General features: G+C 42.5%; 1 protein-coding gene across 1 annotated transcript in view; it reads right to left on the bottom strand.

Annotated features, from left to right (window-relative positions):
• Nhs (NHS actin remodeling regulator) overlaps positions 1-14,724 on the bottom strand; it is a 90,359-nt gene extending 75,635 nt beyond the window's left edge. Inside the window, exon 1 of the mRNA XM_010643639.1 lies at positions 14,628-14,724. Coding sequence (XP_010641941.1) covers positions 14,628-14,661 — 34 coding nt within the window. The 5' untranslated portion in view covers positions 14,662-14,724. The remainder of the gene's footprint in view (positions 1-14,627) is intronic.
• Between the last annotated feature and the right edge of the window lie 5,926 nt (positions 14,725-20,650).

Here is a 20,650-nt window from a genome sequence, read left to right as displayed (position 1 = left end):
AATGTTTTTTTTTTTTTTTTTTTTTTGTAATTTGTCTTGAGGCCTCTGGAACCCATTTAGGGGAAAGATGACTATTTTCTGACTGGGTTACCCATTTTCAAATAGGGAGGTTTACATCTTGGGAAGATTTGCATGTCTGGGCAGCATTGTGTCCCTTTAGCCTGTAACACCTCCATAATTCAAACCTACGGTGAAATACTTGTCTTGCCAAGGTCACAAGAAATCACAGGGTTTGCAAGGAGCACTGGTAACAGATATTTCCTAATTCGCATTAGTATGAATTAATGATTGCGGGCACATAAAGTATCACACTGAACCCAAGTCAGTCTGGGTTGGCCGTTCTTCTCCAACCCTACCTATGCCAACCTCCTTGGAGGGCTGCCAGCTGCCAGCAAGGACAGAAAACCTGGCTGGAGTCCTCTTGGAAGGCAGTGTGGTTAGGACAGGAAGGATAGAGTGAGAGGAGAAAGCACAGCCAATTTCCCAGTGGGGATGAGATGAAAGCTATGAAGCCCAAAGTTTAAGGGGTAGGTGGGCAAAGGAAAAGGCTGCTAGAGAGGAAGAGAGAGACGAGTCAGAGAAGGAGGAAATCAGGAGGGAAGGGGCATGGGTCTCCATCTCAGAAACCAGGAGATGAGGACTTCCAAAAAAGAAGCAAAGGTGTCCGAGAATGCTGAATGCTAGGGAGAGCTCAGCAGGAGTTAGGGCCAGTCTGGGCCCCTGGGAGGCTTTGGGAAAGTGGTGTAGCGGGGCTGGGAAGCCCAGTGGGAGCAGCAGCACCAGGAGATTTTCACCTATGCACATACTCAGATGGAGCTGAGACCTGCTGAATCACGCCAGGGGTGTGCCTCTCAGACCAACTTCACCTGGAGAGCTAGAGACCCCACTTGCATGGGCTCAGACTTATCTTGCCTTGAAATGAGAATTTATGTTACAGTGAGTAAAATGGCTGCCCTCTACCACAATCCCTGGCAAGATCATGGATAGCTAGTGGCCAAGTCACTAATCACACATCCCAAGAAGATAAAGTACCCTGCTCGGGGTTTTCAGGGTTGCTCTGTAATGAGAGCCTTGACAATGAGATCTGCAGAACTCCAAAAAAAGCAATGAAAATGGCCCAGTCTTCTCCCATACTGGTTTTTACAATGAAGTAGTTGCTAACAGTGATGGTGGAAATAATACAAACAGATCATTTAAATGTAGCAAATTCTGCTGATTAAAGGCAAAAAAGGAAATACGGGTTTTAGACCTATACAAACTGAATCCTAGCTCCTCCAGCACTCAACAGGGTAGCCTTGAGAAAACCGATTTCTCCGAAACTTGGTTTACCCATTATAAAATGAGATAATGGTATCTACATTATAAAATTGCTAAAAAGTAAATAAAATAATAAAGCAACACAGTGGCATCAGACACATTGTAAAAGTTTGATGAAGGTGGGTCCTTCTTACCTGTTTGAAGTCTCCACACATAATGGTTATACTGTATCATTTCTATGGTTCCCATTCCCTGAACAGTGTTAGGGTACCTGATACCTCCTATGTCTCAAAGGGCCAAACAGAAGCACTTACTAAACATCTTGAAACACCAGGTATTGTGCTGAATGTTGGTACAGAGCAGTGCCTAAGCCCCAGTGGATCTGACATTCTCAGGGATGTTTATGTAAGTTTACATTCCAGTCTGTATGAGTGTTCCAGTTTTTGTTGTTTTGGAAGCAAAGGATATCAGGTCTCAGGAGAAAGACTATAGCAAATGTGTCCTTCCTTAGGACAATGATAGCTACAATTTTTTTTTTCTGTAAAGGGCCAGACGCAAAGTATATTAGGCTTTGCAAGCCATGTAGTCTCTGTTGCAACCACTCCATTCTACTTATAGTAGCCCAAGAGCGGCCACAGATGATGCATAAATGAGCGAATACAGCTGTGTTTCAATAAAACTTTATTCACAAAAAGCAAGGAGTGGGTGGGACTTGGCTCATGATCCATAGATCACTAATCTCTGATCTATAGTATGGCTCAAAACTTAACTATTTCTTTTAGCTGATATTGCTAGAAAACACAGAAATCTACACAGGTGATATTCCATACTAATGTTTACCCAACCAAGAACAATTTTCTGAAGCCGCTCAATGTTCTAAGTATATTTTATACTTTCTCTGGAAGAAACTGGCTACTAGCTGTTCATCAAACTTTCTCCCTCTTTCTCCCACAGCTGAGACTACATTTCCCACTTCCTCTGTAGTCAATGCAGCCTTGTAACTAAGTCCTGGCCAACGGATTGTGGGCAAAAGTGATGTGTGTCTTCAGACCTGGCACACAAAACTCCCACTCACTGCTGTATACACTCTTTCTCTACTGCTCACTGAACACTGAGATGCTTGGGGGTATTGGAGCCCGAAGATGGAACGAGTCTGGATCCCCAAATGACTATATGCTGACCTGCATTAGACTGCAAATAAAATGGGAAATAAGCCACTGAAATGTTGGGGATTTTATTACCAGAATTAGCCTACCTTGAGTAATTCACTTTTCTATCTCTTTAATCAGATGATACAAAACACAATTCAATGCTTTGCTGATTACTTAGGGTCTTTATTAAGAAGGCTTATTATTGGTCTCTATGGCAACACATTTCTAAGACTTTTTTTAAAATTTCCTGATATTTAGTTCTCTGCAATCATTCCTTTCTCACTCTCTGTCTAATTCCTTCTTCATAGTTTAATCAGACTCATGGCTGGGTAACATCTGTCCATTAAAAAAAGCTGCTAGTGGTCTGACCAAGAGCCTAAAGGACACAGTGTGCACAGGTTTGCTGAAAACTATTTGGAGTACTGGAAAACTTACTTCCAAGTAATCTTGCCCCTTTTCCCAGACAAAGGCCTGAGTTCCAGGGAGCTAAAATCACTAGAAGCCCAGCAGCTCTGAAAAGAGTGGAGTATTTCTGTTTTGTTCAGAATACAAATGTTCAAAGTTTTAATTTTTCTGTGAGTCATTTTAGGGGAGTCTATAGTATGGGTTCTACTTCTACCCCTCGACATTCATGGACTACTGGGCATTTGAAATACTGTAATTTTTAGATTTCTAGACATACACAGTATGACACCTCTTCTACGTTCCAAACCTCCAGTTTAAATTTATCATGTGTGCTTTAGTTAAGTATTTTGTTGCTAGGAACAGATCTTAGTTGGCCCCTATTTTGTAGAAGCTGGGAGAATTGACTCTAAGAAGGCTAAATACTTTTATTTCAGTTTCAGAGGAGGTGTATCACCCTTACATCTAGGGGAAGTTTGTGAAGCAGATCCAGTGAAGCTTTACACATGGTCTTTGGATTACTCTGATAGGTGAGGATTGGTTCTATCCCAGCATGAGGTGTGAAACACAAGAGAAGCGGGTGAGGCCCGTTCAAGGGGAGGGAGACTAGAGGAGGCCACGTGAATCTAAATACCTTGACAGCCTAATTTTCTTTTTTTATTGACACAGCTAATACGAACAAATTTAAATGATCTCCTTGGTGGGTTTTTGCATCTGTGAAACAAGGAGGGTGGAGATCATCCATAAGGTTTTCTCTAGTCTCTCATTCTATCTGTTGTTCTTTGAGACCTGAAACCAAAAATATCTTCCAAAGTGATTTCTGATCACTAGTATGTATTTCTTCCTCCCTTTTGTACTGAGCATCCAGAATCGACCACTGAACCCATAAACTCTACCATTCCCAAGGGTAGCAAATATGTTCAGCTATTTACCCAGGTTTAGGTAACCTTTCTTTTTCTTAAATTGATCTTGTCAGAGACCTTGGGAATCCCAATTCCAGTTGTATTCTCTTTCCACTACAAGCACACCTCCCCATGTGTACCTAGGGCTACTTCCCTGCTTTATTTTCTTTGGCTTCAATATGTACTAAGACCCAATGATAGAGACCCAGTCTTTCCTCTGAGGCTTACTGGAGCAAGTTAGGTGCTCCCTCCCTAGGTACGGATGTGGCTGAGCTTTACTTCTCATCTATCCTAGTCTAGTACTAGCATGGTATTACCACTATTGCCCTACCACTGTGAGCAAGGGACCCCCCGACTTCCAGAAACCTCCACTACAAAATGGATCACTCATTCATAAGGAACTACTGTTTATTCATATATATTTTATATGACAACAAATGTAAATTAATTTCAGTGTACTACCCAAGCCAGTATCTATATGGCTGCCTGTATAAATTTTCTATCTTCAAATTCTCCAAACCATCTGGTATAAACTACTGTATTGTGACCTGTTAAAATAAGTAACAGCTGTGATAATCCCTCTCGATTTGTAACAAGCTATAAAACTTTGCATATACTGGGAATGCATATAAAATAATAAATAAAACCATTATCATTCTGTGCTATCTTGGTGCGAATTATGATGATTGAGGCAAAATGGAGCCCTATGGAATGCACGAGAGAAGTATTAGAAGAGGTTTTGCCCGACCTGGCTTTCTTTAGTGCCCCCACCCCAAGACAATTTCACTACTTAGAATTTCTGGTTATGTTCGAAAACTTCATCCAATGCAAATCCGCCCTTTCTGAAAGAATGCACTTTCCATAGATTGATGCCCAATTTCTATCATTCCAGTCTTTTTTTATGATCATGGGTTCCCAAAATTCCACTAAATATCCAGACCATACAGAAACAACAAGCTATATATGATTAACAATGTGAAATAATTTATAGCACAAAATCTAAGATTTCTTGGAATTGTTAACTATAAGTTATGTTTGCAAATACTGCCAAGATCTCAGGTTAAAAATATTGTACCAAAGTCATCTCTCAAAAATATGTAAGACATGGGAAAAGACAAGCTGGTGTCTGGTGGGGAGAGGGATAAGTCAGCTTTGATTTTGAGTAAAAGACAATTGGTTTACAAAACCTAATGAGACAGGGAAGGAAATTAACGTGAAATGACTCTTTACTAGGTGCTGGGCATTACATCATAATCTTATTTAATCCTCACAACAGCCATATCTTCTACGCATTATTATTCCTGTTTTAAGGTTGAAGAAATCGATGCTCAGAGAGGTCAAGCAATTTTCCCAAGGACTTCCAGATAACAAGTTGGAGACATGACATTTGAATTCAGCTCTGCCTGATTCCAAGGTTCGTGCTCTGTTCACAGCATACTGCCTTTTCAACAGCAGTCTTTTTCTGCCATGACCCATGGTATTTACATGAACTACTCACTGTTATGGCCATGGGCAGATCCTACTTCATAAAATGTACTTGAGTGCAAGTGAGAGGTATATTATTATTGGAAGAACGTCCATCCACTTTAATTTTGTATAAAATATATTTAAATTTTTATTTTATATAATTATATAGAAATAGTTTTTTTTTAAATTTCTAAATAAGGTACTTAGTTATTGTAGTATATTTCAAAAACAGCCATAGTACTTTTCAGTTATCCCCATCCAACATGGAACCTATTTCTCTACCTTGAATCTGGGCAGGCCCATGACTTCATTTGACCAACAGCATGCAATGGATTGAGCCTGGGCCTCAAGAGCCTGACAACTTCTGGTGTTCTTCGGACCTACCCACACTTGCTGCCACTCTATGAAGAAGGCTGCATTAGCCCATTGGATGATGAGACACATGCTGCCCAGTTGGCCCTCACCATGGCTCATAGATGGCTGCCACCAGCCATGCGAATGAGGTCACCCTTGGTCATTCAGCCTCAGCTGACTACAGAGCACAGGAAAGCTCCGCTGAGCTTAACTGAGTCAGAAAAACTAGCCATTAAATTTTAAGCCAGTAAGAATTGGGGTGATTTGTTATTCAGAAAAGACTAACTGATGTTCTTTAAAAATAAATGTCTAGTCATATGTCAAAATAAGTACTAATGGTTGAGAATTCATGGTTTGAGCATAGCAATTATATAAACTAAAGTTTTTTTTTAAACAAAAGGAAAATCTTTTCTGATGGCTATACGCTTAAAGTCTTCACGTCACTTCAATATGACTCATAAAAGTGTCAGTTTAGAGAGGCTTCCTACGGATATAGTTCTAGAAGCCCACCTTCCCTCCTCTGATCTTGGGCTTGTCAGTTTGATGTTGGATCACGTAGTTGGGGGAAAATCACCAAGGTGAGTGACCCAGGACCACTCTCAAGAAACAATCTGTGTCTGGAAGGAAGAGAAGAGATGATGTCTTTGAAGGCTACAATGCCAATGAATGCATAGCCCTACAATCCCCTAGAAAGACTAGAGATGTAATGCTGTGGAACAAGAATGACCTTTTTTTTTTAAAACAACATGGTGTCAGCTTTACATTCAATAGGGAGAGAAACATTCACCCTCCCTTCTCCACACACTTTGAAAATTTACAGATGGTGACCCTCAATGGGAAGACAAATAATTATAAACTAAATTAAGGCCAAATTTAACTATTTGAGAAAGGAAGAAATTATGGTTACAACTGCACACCTAGAGCAGTGGTTCTCAACCTTAGCTGTATGTTGGAATTTCAACATAATGAAAGCAACTCCAAAGCCTGAACTCTTAATCACTGCATTAATTACTAACTTTACCAAAGAGGAAAACGTTCAGCGTCTGGACTTCCCATCAATTTCTACAGAAGCCACTTCCTTTAAAAAGAATGCTAGCGGATAACACATGAGTTGATCATTCAGTTGTCCTAACATGTAGATGCTTGGCCTTCTTTTCTTATTTTCTTAGTAAATCTGAGAGCCTTTGAACTTTGAATAATTTCTTTCTTCTTTATCTCAGTGCCCTCTAGTTATATAAACACAAAAAAATAATTACACAGGCAGTATTTGCATCTGTGACTACGGCTTTTTCATTTGGTATTTACAATACTGACTGAATGAATTAATTTAGTTCATTTTGCTTCTTGAGGAAAGGGTATATAATGAAATTTTAGTTGATTTTGGCAAAGTTTTGTTTTTTTTTTTTTTAAAAAAAAGATAGAAAGAAACCTTTGAGATCCTGGGAAAATATGTTGGTCTGTACCTGAAACATTCTGTGTGGCTGGAACATTTGATGAGTACAGAGAAGTTCAGAGATGCATGCATTATCATTCCAAAGTGCGAGAAAGCAGCAGGAGGGGGAACATGGTGGTATTGAGTCTAAGAGTCCGCTGCTCCAGCTAATCCGCGGCACTATTGGCCCAGGGCAGCATTGTGGCTGTCCAGAGCAAGTGGCCTTGGGAAATTTGACAAAGCAGATGGTGGCACAAAGATGGCCAATTGTAGAAGGAAGATATTGAAAAACAGATTAAAAAGCTGTAATCATATCTGCTACTTGTTATTTTGTTCAGGCACATTAACTAAGATATGCATAATCCCTACCAGTGCCTTTACCAGGGAGCTGAGGTTAAGAAGTTTGAGAACAAAGTATCTTCTTTCTCATCACTGAAAGCATTGTCTCTTCATGCTGACCTGCCAACACAGCCAAGCAACAGTGTGGGAAATTCTGCATTGTAACTTCTTGACCTGCCAAAACCTCCAGCACTTGTTTATCCATCATCTTTTATGATCCCAGTAGACATTTATAACTCTCTCCTAGGAAAGGAATATTTGAACAATGTCATTGATAAACAATGCTGGGTAATAAATACATCAGTTGCAGGCATTCAAGTTAATTAGCAAAAAAGATCTGGAATCATTAAAGAAACTGAAAGAAAGTAACAGGCCTTCCCCATCCCCCTTCCCTTTTCCCAAGACACCATTTTTGTCCCTCTTCTAAGTGACACCTCTTCCCAACTCAGTCTCATATTTTGGTAGAGGACATCTCATCTGATCAGTGTTCCCTCCATCAAATAAGAACTAAGTTCCCTTTTCCAGGGGATGACTTACACGGGAATTGCAGCATAGGCCATAGCACATTTTAAAATTCTTAATTCGATTGATGCTCCCACTTTCGCTAAGCATTGTACTAGCATCTAAAAGCACCATTCCAACATTTAGTTGGGGGTCATTATTTTTATATCCCTTTGGGCAGCGTGACAGAGTGGTGCACTAGCACAGGAGTCTGACCTAAGTCCAAGCTCTGGTTCTACAACGTCTTAGCTGGATGTAATGTTGCGTGATAATATTCTGTAAATATTACAAGCCTCATTTTTCCTCATCAGTGGAATGAGAATTGTACCTGCATTAGTGGGTTGTGATGACGATCGACTATGACCAACCAATCAGCATAATCCTGCTGAGCATGTAACGGTGGGTCATTAAATGACTTTTAATATTAAAAGTTCCAGTTTTCTCCAACCACAGAGCTCCCAAATCTCTCAGCCCAAAATATCAGTGGACAAGCCTCTCTCAAACACATTATAGCCATCACTTATGATGCAAAATACTTAGCTTTCCATCGTAACTGCCAAACTTTAAAAATAAATAAGCTGCATTTCTTCTTTCCAGAAACACCTTTCTTTTGGGACCTGAATGAAATCATTCGATGACTAACAGATTAGAAGAAGAATATAAAGAGAGTGAATATTTTTTAAAGTTGCTAAAATAAGTCTTGGAAAACAAAGACCCAAGAGAAATGATACCTTGAGCCACTGGTTTTATATTTGTACCTACACTCAAATGTTCATCCACAACTGGAAGTGTAAACCAATGTATAAGTTGTTATATTGAGAAATGGGGTAAGAGTTCAAAAATCTTTCGAGACTCGATTGGGTCTGCTTTCATTTTGCCAGAGGAGAAATGATATTAACCAAAATATCCCAAGATACAAAAGGTGAGTCAGCTTCAGAAAGAATGGAGTAAGATTCAAGGGAAAGGTTTCACACATATGCCTCCAGTACCACCTCCCCAAAACAACCATTATAGCAACAACAATGACAACCACAACCATGACCATTTACTCAGTCCTCACCATGTGCCATGCCCTGTGCTGTGTGCTTTATTTTCACTGTGCCTCTCAATCTTTACAACAAATCTACTATTTTGCAAAAGTCAAAACTCAGAGAGGTACAACCAGGTATTTTTTCCTGGCTAACAAATGTCTACCAATCCATCAAAGCCTAGTTCAAATCTCTCTTCCTTCAGAAAATTGCTTTCCATTTCCCTTTTCACCTTCTCTACTCCACACTCACTTTTTCTTCTCCCAGTTATTTTGAAGTTCAAGTTTTGTTTTGTTTTCTTAAATAGACACACTTGGAGACACTAGCTTGGTTCTTTTGTTCTTTCACTGAGTGCTGAATGGGTTGGTTCTCCAGATGCTTGTGACACCTTAAAGGTAGGGTGGTGAGTCCTCAACTTTGCCCCAAATATAAGGCAAGATGTAGGGCAGATTCTGTACCTCCAGAATATTATCTAGGCCTAGATGTCTATTACATTGCAATGAATTGGATTTTTGCCCTTTCAAGTTTCAGATTTCATAGCTGTTTTCTGCTTGATATGTTGGACCAAGGGCAGAGAAATGTCATTGTCCTACAGAGAGCTCCAACCACAAGAATGTTGTAGAACGGGAAAGGAAGTCATTTTTTATCATTTAATTCAAAAGCTTTCCTTCCTCTATGAATCAAGGATGTATCTTATCTCCCAGATATTTCTTCTGAGTTCACCAGTGGCTGGGCCTGCCACCCTCCTATAAGAGGAGAACAGACAAAGAGAGGCAGAATGCAATTTGGCAGCAAAGAACATTTTTCCCCTGCACAAAATGGAGTGACTTTTAGCTTATCTGCTGTCACCTTGTTAATGTGATCATTGTTCTTCAAAATAAAATCTCTTCTTCTTAGCCATGATGTCTTTAGTGTAAAAAAATATATAAAAAAGAAGCAACTAAAAACCCAGAGAAGAGGGGCAGAAGGGGAAAAATAAATGCCTAATCAATAGAAGCTACAAATTACCTTCTTTCCAAGGAAAAACACTCAACAGACAATTATCCAAATTCTCACTGGCAGTCATCTTGCTTGCTCTCTTAGATAGGTATGGGAAGCACTAGAAACCCATGGCCCCTGTCATCATCCCTGGTCTTCAGAGGAGGAAACATAGCCTACATTCATTGGAGTGTAAAATTTATTGTCTATTTAAGCCAAGGGCTCTATTGCTGTCAGTGCCCCTGGCCTGTTTTCAAACAGGTCATTACTTCAAAATTAATCACTCAACTCTAACATGCTGGTGAAGATTTCCAGGTATTAAAAACGTAGATGAAGAGGGATCCTAGTTGCTAATGGCCAAATACCATTCATGGCAAGCATAACAGAAAGACAAGGCAGGGAGAGAAGAATGATTTACTCTACCTTGAGGAATAAATCAAAACTTTCTCCTTATTCACTTGTTTGTAAGGTGAGAGAAAGAAAGGAGCAAAGATAACATTCTCAGGAGGCCTCACTTCCTCAAAGATGGGGAAATATTTGCATCTTTTCCCTTACAGGAATCTGACATTTGGCCTCTGGGTGCTGGAGAACCAGACCTGTGTTTCAGTTGTGAGAAAATATGGCTGAGATGAATTCCCTTCTATGTGTTCTTTTTCCATTTCAGGAGCTAGTGGTTGTAGCCACACTCGAAGTTGATGAGTTATGAGATGTAACATCCCTCAGGAGAGTAGTCTCTCAGGATTCCTGCTGAGCCAAAAAGAGGCACTCAGAAGTGAGGAAGTCAAGAGTATTCAGAAGCACTGAGGGCTTCAGAGAAGATTCTGCCTTGAACACAGACAAAGAAGTTTATCTCTATCTATAGCAAGGCTGTGAAGGATTGAGAGTGGGCATCAGATTAGTGGCTCATAGCTTCCTGCAGCCTTATCCCTTCCTAAATCTTACCATCTCCTCTACCCCCGCCCCACCTCGCAGACTCAGAGAAGGCAAGAATCAACCAAAAGCACACAGGCAAACAAAACAAAACAAAATACCTCCAAACATGACTTGATATACCTTAAGGTCCACCGAAAACTTGATAAACCTTAACTCATTTATCCTGGTTGAGTCAGTTCAAAAGTCCTCTCCTCTATCCATCAGCCTCACTTGGCTTCTTACATCACCCTACATGGGAGGGTTGGTCCCTCCATCCTGTGGATGGGCCACAAGGCACTGTGTCCAGGTACCAGTGCTCCTGGGCCAGTGTCTTCCTTGTTTGGAAGTCCTCAGGAACAGAAGTATGCCTTAGTCACACTTCATGCGCAGAGCCAAACCCAGGGCTCAGCATTACACATGCTGCTCCATAAAGTTTTGCTACCCAAATGCTTGCCTCCTTCAAGGTCCTGGCCATGATGGTCAATCCCAACCCTACAGAAGAGAAAGCAACCTACTGGCTAACCAGGAAAGTGACCAAGCCTGGAACAGAGAAGCTCAAATTTTCTATTGAAGAACATTTCACAAGACAGAGACCAAGAAACTTCAGAAGAATTTCTGAATGGGGAATTATCATGCTGAGTTTTTTCCTGGCTAGTCTGGGCATGCCCAAGTGAGTGTTAACATTGGCTGCATGCCGCCTCCTAGGCAAACCGTTGGTGTTTTCATATCCCATCTGCCAGTGCCTCTGGAGGACATTAGGATAAGTGGGTTGATCCAGCAAGGACACCCACTGTCCTGGCCCTCTGCCTGTGACAAGCAAATGGAGAGCCAGCTTCCTTGACAAAAAGCTTCTGCTTGTGCCAGTGATGTATTATTTTTAACATTATTGTTTGTATGCATAGCTACCATGGATTGAGCATCTACTAGGTGCACCAGGCCAAATGTTTTGCCTGCTTTCTTTCACTTCATCTTCATCAATGTCATGCAAGGGATATTATTATGTTCACTTGAGAAATAAGGAAGCTGTCCCACTACTTGCCCAAGGTACACAACTGATCAATGGTGGGCTAAGGATTCCATCCCAGATCAGACAAACACCAAAGGCCTCTCTCCCCAAGCCATGCTGACTCTTCAGAGCCTAATTATCTAAATGATGAAACCAATAACGAGAAATCCACCTTGCAAAGAAGTTACCAAAGCTGTATTCAGAGGTAAATTTATAGTTTTCAATTCTCATTTTTTAAAACTAAGCATTCAATGTAAGAAATAGTTTTAAAGGTTTAAAAATCTCACATAGAGACTATAAAATCAAACAAATTAATCTGAAAGTTGGACACACTATCATAACTGACAAAATAGTCTTTGCTATAAGATGGTGCAACGTACCTGCCTGTGAGTGCAGGGTTCCCCAAATGAACTAAGGGGCCTGAGCTGACATTAATACCAATGCAGATGCATTGCTTCTGGAGAAGATAAATTCCTGGGGATCTGGACTCAAACAATGATAGTAGCTCTTGGGCCTCCTGGCCACTGAGGAGGGGTTGGTGTGTGGATTGAGTCCCTGAGAGTTTGCAGGATCACCCTATGTGCTTTTTACACACATGGCTGAGCCAACAGGACACCCTCTTAGGCTAGATGGAGTCGTACATCCTGCTTTCCCTGAAGGTCATACTGTCCAGCCCCTGTAAGCTGAGCCCAAATGTACTCTATCAGCTCTAAGCTCTAGCAGTGGTTGAAGAGGAAAGAAAGCAGAGCTCTGTTTTGCCCTGAATTATTCCTGTGCTTATAAGGAAATCATATGAAACAATTGTTCCATGGCTTTAAATCTAGTAAATAAAACTCCCTTTGAGACTCCAGTTTGAAAGATGTTGAAGATCATAGTAACTACGTTGTTTATATAATACCCACACACACCCTCAAACCTGTAACACTGTTATAATGAAACCTAGTGTAGTAAAATTTGTGCTGAGGCAAAAAGTAGTCATTTTCCCCTCTGCTTTTATTGTGCTGAATGCAGTATCTGCCAAGTCCTATTTGGAGACATCTTTGATTAAAGGCCTGGTCTCCGCACATGTGAGCTGTCTGGAGTTATCTGGGGTGTGATGACCTTGCTGAGACTAATGCCCAAAGATAAACGGACTCATAATGTGGCAGCAGTGGTGAAGAAGTTGAGCTCCCCGCCAAGTACCCCTATTACCCACTCTAACCCTCCCTGGCTTGTCAGCTCCCTCCACACTACAGAGCTTCAACTCTGGAAGGAAAGCTGGGCCGAGCTATTCGAAGGACCTAATCCTTACCTTCCTCTTTGAACCTAAACTGGAAACCTCTGGCAGGCACCTGGAAAGGCCTTCTTGATTAGGCACTCCCTCGAGTTACTCAGTTCTTCAGAACCGTTGAATAAATGCTACTTAGCTACTGCATGCTCTCCTCTGGATCCACTGAGCTATATAAAAAAGTGGGAACTTAAGTCTTTAATTGTCTCACACAGTTCCCTAAGGGAAACTAGGGGTTAGGGTGAGAGTGGAGTTCTCACTCCTGCCTTCTGCCCGGGAGTCAGTGAGACTTAACTTTAGCTGCTCACTGGAATCCACCCTGGGGAGCTTCACACTTACACCTGGGCCCACCCCCAGAGATTTGGATTTCATTGGTCTGGGGTGTGGCCTGCACGTCAAACAGAGATTAGTCATCATAAATATAAATGGTATCGGCCATTTGGAATTGGAACAGCTTCTGCACTGCCAAGTTTGGAAACCATAACGTCTCAAACGAACTGATCCAGGCTCGGGGGCACCCGTGGGTACTGCTTGATCTGCAGACACGCTTCTTTCCTCTCCTGAGGTAACCAAGCTGCACAAGTCAGCACAGCCCCAGCAGTATACCTGGAGAACCACTCAGAGGGAAGAAGGTTCTCAGGAGGCCTGCATACAATGGCTTTGGTAGTGATTAGATCAAACAAGAGGCCCTCAAGCATGGCCTATAACACTCTCTGCAGAGGGAGTGGAGGCAATTGTGCAATAAAGTGGTTTTGCTGTGACAAGCAGAGTGGTCATTTTCGACTCTTACACTACTTGTGCCCCATCTTCCTCACCACTTACCTCCTGTGGAACAACTTGACTGGGGTCTAGAGAAGAGATTCAGTAAGGGCCCATCCCTGACATTAAGAAGGCTGAGTTAAAATTTAAAAATTAACCCCCAAGAAAGAACCCTGTAAATAATTCAACCCAAATGAGGTTCAATCTTACAAAACGAAGGAATATAGTCAAGGAAGGTTTAGAGGATTAAAGAAGGTAAGACAGGCAAAGCTGGGTAACTTGAGTCTAGGGACTCCCAGTTCAGGGCTATTTTGTGGCCACAGGGAGATAAATTGCTTTCTGTAATCTCAGGGCAAGATACTGAGAAATTCCTCAGAGACAGAAAGGGGAGGGGTGCTGGAGGAGAAGGAAGGGCTATGGGCCCAAAGCTACTCCAGGCAGGAGGCAGGCCCTTCCCAACAGCCAGGGGCCAGAGCACCAGCATTTTACACTGGAATTCTTCACACACTTTTAAATATCAGAATAGAAGTCAAGGAGCGCGAAAGGTCTATCCTCTCAGTCTGGGGTAGTCCAATGCCTCAGAAGGAGCGCAAAGTGGAAACTTTGGCCAACCAGTAGGCACAATCCAAGGTCCCCCTAAGCCTGCGAGCCACTGCCCTTGAATGTCAAGGTCAGCTCTGAGCGAGGGTCAGGCATGATGTCCCTTCCTCACATCTGTTCCAGTGAAAGGGCTCATTTTTCTCAGGAAACACACTTCTCTTTTCCCCAAAATAGGAAGCAGCTATGGCACAGTCCCTTCTCCCTTAGCTCCAGTCTCCCCCAGTTCCCCTCCCTCTTTGTTTTGCCAGGAAATGCAGCAAACCCCCAAATACCTGCATTCTTGGGCATGCAGCAGGTGAGAGGCATGCTTGGATTCCCCCTCTGCTTCTTAAGGAAAGGCCTTTTCTTTTATGCAAAGCCCTCTCTGAATACCAGAGAGCTGAAAGCTGATCTGCTTAAATTAGCACGCAGGGCAGGGGGGTTGTGAGGGTGAGAGAGGGCAACCTTCCTGCAAGGAGGACGGCAGATTTTCACACAACTTCTGCTCCGCCTCTGGGACTCCCCTCAGAGGAGAGATGGTCTCATCCAAGTGCTTGGCCAGCTGCTAATCCCTGCGGGGTTCACTTGAATGGCAAATCAGGACTCCAGGGCTGCCTCTGACACACCCTGTCTCCAGAGGAGGGGCTCAGTATTTTCCTTCCCCAGCCCTGGAAGAGTTTAGAGCACAATGGTGCTGCTTTGCAGCCTTGGGACTCCAAGAGGAGTTGTTCAGGGGATTAGCAGCATGGGCATCACAAGGGAGCATGTTAGAAATGCAGAATCCCAGGCCCCACCAGTTTGAGAAGCTCTGCCAAGTGCCCTGTACCTATGGAAACCATTAGCACTTGCTAGAGACTGGAAGCTGAACAAATAGTGAAACCCAGGGAGCCACAGCAACCCCGACTGTAGGCCTACAATCCAATCACAAGAGGGGTAGATTCCATCCCATCACTACCCAGCTGCCCCACGTCACCACTCACTCTTCTCATTGCGGTGGGGCTGGCCAACTTGGCTGTGAAATCTGAGGTTGGTGTTAGGGTGAGTTACTCAAATATTTGCACACACACTGAAAGGACAAGGACGACAGCAGGGGGTGGATACAATTAGAGTGGCTCTTTGCAGGTTGCAAATCAATTTTGATACCCTCCCACCCTCCACACACTACACCTGTATCAACATGTTCCCCAGCTGCGATGCAGCTAGCAAGCAACACCAACAGCACAAGGCAGGACTCTTCAAGCTGTTTCCAGAATGTCCAACTAGTCTGGACTCTGTCAGATCTTCCTCTGGGCAGGAAGTTGTCCTGGTCTGAGCTTCCCTTCCTACCGGAGCCCAGCAAGAGAATCCCCACACAAATCTAGAATGGAGGAGAAATGGAAAGAAGAGAAACTAATGGCAAGTCAGTGATGAGCTTGTGCTTTGCAGTCCAGAGAGAATACAAGCAGAACCCTACTTTCTTCTCAGGTAAGTTGTCAAAACTTGGCTCACGGCTGCAATTCCCTGCATTGTAGGCTTCTGCTCCTTAATGATGGGCAGGAAGAACCAAAATGGTTGATTTCATTTCTGAAGAGCAACTAAATGGTGCTGAGGTTCTGCGATGCATTAAAGCAACCTAAATCAACAGCAAGTCTGCAAGCCTGGCTGGAACCTTAGGGAAGTGACCCAGACAGAATCTGTGGCCTTCTCAGCATTTGTCAATGGTACCAGTGGATGGCATGACCACTGCCTGAAATATTGCTCATTTCCCTGGTCCCTCCCATTAGCAGAGTGTATGGGCCCTGCCAGAGGGAAGAAAGCCCAGGGCCAGAGTGAAAGGGGAGGGACTGTCAGCCAGAGATGAAGACAGAGGCAGAGAAAGCAGAGGGTAGCTTTGGGTTTTACTTGGATTTGGGTGGGTTCCAGAAATCAACTAGGGTGAGCTTTTGCATTGCCACCCAAAATAAAATAGTATTTAGAGCTCTTCTTCAGAGCCCCAGTCTTGCCTTGAACAACAATCACTCATGAAAAGGCTCTCATGAAAGGAAATGCAGCCATTGTTTTATTTTCTCTGGGAAGTCATAATAGATTTTAAAAGGTTAATCTCCCTCTCAGCCCTGTTTTTTCCCTTCCAGTGACCCCAAGCTGAAAAGGAAAAATATTTGCACTTGGTGTTTAAAAACCACAGTGAATTAGCTTTTGTTGTTCATGGCAAAGACACTATTTAGCTGCCCAGAATCAAACCAGATGTCAAGGGAGAAAGAAGGCCCTGCATCATGTGAACTTGCCTTTCACCTTTGCAGAAGGGCCAAGGGGAATGGTGGGATGGGATGACAGAACGGAGAATTTGGTTGTGAGCAGACAAGGTGTGCAGTTTTGATGCGAGCGCTGGTCAGCTCTTGGCAGCGTGCTGCTTGTGGACTAGCATGCAACAGCTCTGGGACCCCTTGGTTTCCAGAAGTTTCCTTCCGTGGACACTAGACCAACAGCACTCCTCCCACAGGTGGCAGAGCACAAGAAGAACAGTGTAGAAGGATGGAGAAGAGAATTGGGATCCACAAGAAGACACAAAAGGAGCCCAGCTGGACTCGCTGGAACATTAAATCTATCAGGAAAGGTAGGGAAATAAAGAGACCCAGAGAGGAAAAGGATATATTTTCTTTCTCTGGTCTCCTCAGAAATTATAAGGGATAGGTTATTATTCAATTTTGTTTTTCTTTTCTTCTAGGACATCATCCATCAAAATATACAGGTTAAATTGGGCAAAAAAATATTCTATGAGACTTAGTCTGTTTCTAAAATCTTACAGTGTAAGCAGGCAATCCCCTCTTATGTTCAGATCCTTTGCATCCACCCAACAGACGTTCACTAAGCCTTCACTTTGGATACACTTCCTGCTTGGAAGAAGTTTCAACCTACTACAGTAACAGTAACAAGAACAATCATAGTGAAAGGCACCACGTTTCAAATGTAACGATGCACCAGTGTCTATATTATATACAGTACCTTATTTACTTCTTAGAATAACCCTATGCAGTAAGGTTTATTTCCATTTTACAGACGAAGAACTGAGGCCCAGAAAATTTAAGGAAATTGGTCAAGGTTACACAGCTATTAAACTAGTAAGGGTCTGTTTCTTTTTAATCACTGATCAAGATCAAGTGCCTGCAACAGTGCCTGGGGCATAGAAGGTGCTCAATAAATCTTCACTGAATGAAGGCAGCAGCTGAAGTTGCAGAGAAGGGCTTCCTGAGGTTCTGCAGCTAAGCCTTGAAGAAAGGCTCTAATTCATGCCAACAAGAGGGTAAAAGGCACACCAGTAAGAGATCAGGAACTGATCAAATGCACCTCTATGGAAACAAAACTGTTTTACAGAGTAGCAAAAATGGACAGGAGGGCTTAGTGGTCAGTAGAGAAGCTCAAATCAGGCGGACTTGGGTCCTCCTATGGCTAATCCCCATCTATGCTCAGTCTTTTAGGTGCTTCACTTTCTTTATTTTCAGAATGCAGATATGAATATTAGCTACTATTTAATTTTCCATACTATGTTCTCTTTCTCTTTCAAATTGATGAAATCTTTATTTTTTTAAATTGAAAAGCTATAATAGTATATAAGATCCTAATTAGATAATTGACAATGTGAAATAGGAAGAAAAGGGAAAGCTATTTTTTAAACTGGCCCTACCACCATACAGCCCAAACTCTACATGTCCAGGCCTCCTCCCTAATAGCTCAGTGTTGCTGCCTGACCAATGTGATGGAAATAGTCATAGTGTAGGATTTCTTGAAAGTCTCCTCAGAAGACAAGGGGCGTGCTTCTTCCTTTATCCTGCTTCTTGGGCTAATGATGTGCTGCCTGGGACTCCAGCAGCCACCTTGGACCATGAAGGTAAGGGCTATCTATCTAGGGATGGACTAGGGGCTGGAAGGGGCCTTGACCCCTCATTACTGCCAAGTTTCCATACAACTCCACTCCTTTCACAGAAGAGAAATAGTTTCACCTAGCTAAAGCTTTTATTGATTCCCCCCAAAGGGTACATTTTCATCAGAGTACCTGGGTGATTAAATAAGACAATACAGCTCATGCAATTAGTGCTTGTCCTTACAAATAGTAAGCACTCAAATCTTACCAATCCAGTTTTTGGTTGCCCTTACTATTACTATTATCATCACATAATACAGAATAGTCCCTTATTCTACATTAGGCTAAACCACTTTTATTCAATTATTAGTTTGATTTAAAATTCCCTAGGATTGTGTCTTTCATGAGAATCTACTCGTGAATATTCCAATTATAGGGTCTCAAATAACAGAACAAATATTTGTCTTTGAATTTCATCACAAAAGCATGCATACAGACAACAATATGGAAAATTTAGGTCTATTAGCTAAAGGGGGTTAATAAATAAACACTTCTGCACATGGATGCTGGAGAGCATTAATTAAATTCTCAATGTGGTCAAATGTCCTTTTTTGGAAAACTCCACAGTAGCTTGATACCTCAAGAAAGTCTCCCCTTTCCCAACCTGAAAGAACTTTACATTTCAGGACATACATGATAAAATTTAAAGATGCAACTTGTTTAGAATGCTGTGAGAGTCAGCATACTGCGCTGGACGCGAAGAAACTTGCCAAGAACTGTGCATCTTTTTATTTAAATCTTTGCTTCTTAGTGTCTTTGCAGATGGTATGGTAGGTTCTTGTATTTGATCAATGAATGTTTCTTAGATCTAAGAAAAGAAATAAAGACAGTAGGCTAAAATGAATGGTCTCTGGCAATCAAAAAAAAAAACTGTCTGTGTTAAGTTTACCAAGGATACAGTTGGGGAAACTGCAGAATCTCAGGTCCTACTCTAGACCTATTGAATTAGAATTATTGGAGGCGAGGCCCTGGAATTTGTGTTTTTAAGCTGCCTTGGTGACTCTGGTGCATGATTAATTGGGTTGGGGCTATTTGTAAATGCCTTCATCTTCCAAATCTGTCCTAGGTTGAGTTACCTAGAACCAAAGTCTAAGATAGTTTCCTGTTCAAGTAGCGCATGGAGGAGGTGCTCTCATCAGAAGGGATGTGAGGGAAGTAGGCTACAGCCAGAGAAGGGGCCAGAAAGAATGAGGCTTCAGCTGGAGAGTTGCTTCAGCCTCATCCTGCAGAGGTCTGAAAGCAAAAGGCACTCAAAGTTTGTCTCACCTAGAGTCAAGAGTGTTGGTGGGCTTGAAATTTGCCAAATGTAATTCTCCAGAGAAGGGGTAGCTGGAGCTTGTAGCAGCCAACACTCACAGCAGCTGGAAGAGGTTTGCACCTGCTGCTAAAAAAGATGGAGGCAGGGCACCCACAGAATGGGCTACCAACTCCATCCTGCTAGGCTGCGGTGTGGTTTGTCTCCACTGGGTCTCTAATGTCCCTTTGCTCATGTGGCCCAAGATTCCATTTAATAGAAGAAGTGGAGAAGAATTCAACCTTGTGGAAGGTTTTCAAAACCTGAAATGGTCCTTTTGGTGACCAGAGCTACCAAGCTCACCACATCATCAGTGCATCTGCCAGGGTTATCATTTACATGGTGAACTGTGCCAAGCACTGGCCCAAGGTCAATGTCCCAGAGCCCTTCTCACGAGTTTCAGGCATAGCCACTCATATGATCCATAACCAGTGCCTTAGAGCATCCAGCTGCCTGGCGATCTGTATCCTCTCTCTTCTCCCTTGACAAATCAAGATACAGGCCACTGAACTTCCTTTGCCTTATTTTTCATGATTCCTAAATAGGTCAAATCACTTTGGAGGGTGGCCAGAAGCTAATTTTGTATTCATCACGGACCTGTTTTATTCCTCTGGCATTTCAGGAAAAAGTTGGGTGAATGCCTTTACTTCCTGTTTGCCTGAGTCCCCATTCCCTGGAGCTAAACTTGAAGCCCAGGCCAATGTGATTTATTCTAAGCTACTGCTACTTGTCAGTGGATTGCTATCCAAGCTTGCTTGCTGCCCATCTGCTGGATTCCTGTACATATGTGAACATGTGTGGAAAATTAAAGACCCAGCCGGCCACGGCCTGGAGCTGCCTTGCCCTACAGCTGTTCCTGCTTCCTCCAGGCCTAATGCCAGGGTCCACTGAAGCAGCGCTCACTGAGTGGTCAAGAAATGGAAAGCATCAACAATATAGCACACCTCAGTTCCCGAGTCCATCAGTTTCATCTGGAAATTACCCCAGTAGTGTATGTGACAGTCCATCCCCCTAGAGAGAGAGCCTCACAACTATAGTACTCAGTGTCTGCTCTCTCCAAAGAAATGCCACCATTTTGTTTTCTTATGTCAGAGCGAGACCAGGACAGGAATCAAAGAAGGAAA

This window comes from Fukomys damarensis, unplaced genomic scaffold (assembly GCF_012274545.1).
Source record: "Fukomys damarensis isolate Sample0158 unplaced genomic scaffold, DMR_v1.0_HiC HiC_scaffold_39, whole genome shotgun sequence".
In the NCBI taxonomy this organism is placed as follows: domain Eukaryota; kingdom Metazoa; phylum Chordata; class Mammalia; order Rodentia; family Bathyergidae; genus Fukomys; species Fukomys damarensis.
The sequence above is the reverse complement of the archived record's forward strand: the minus strand, read 5'-3'. Positions and strand labels throughout refer to the sequence as shown.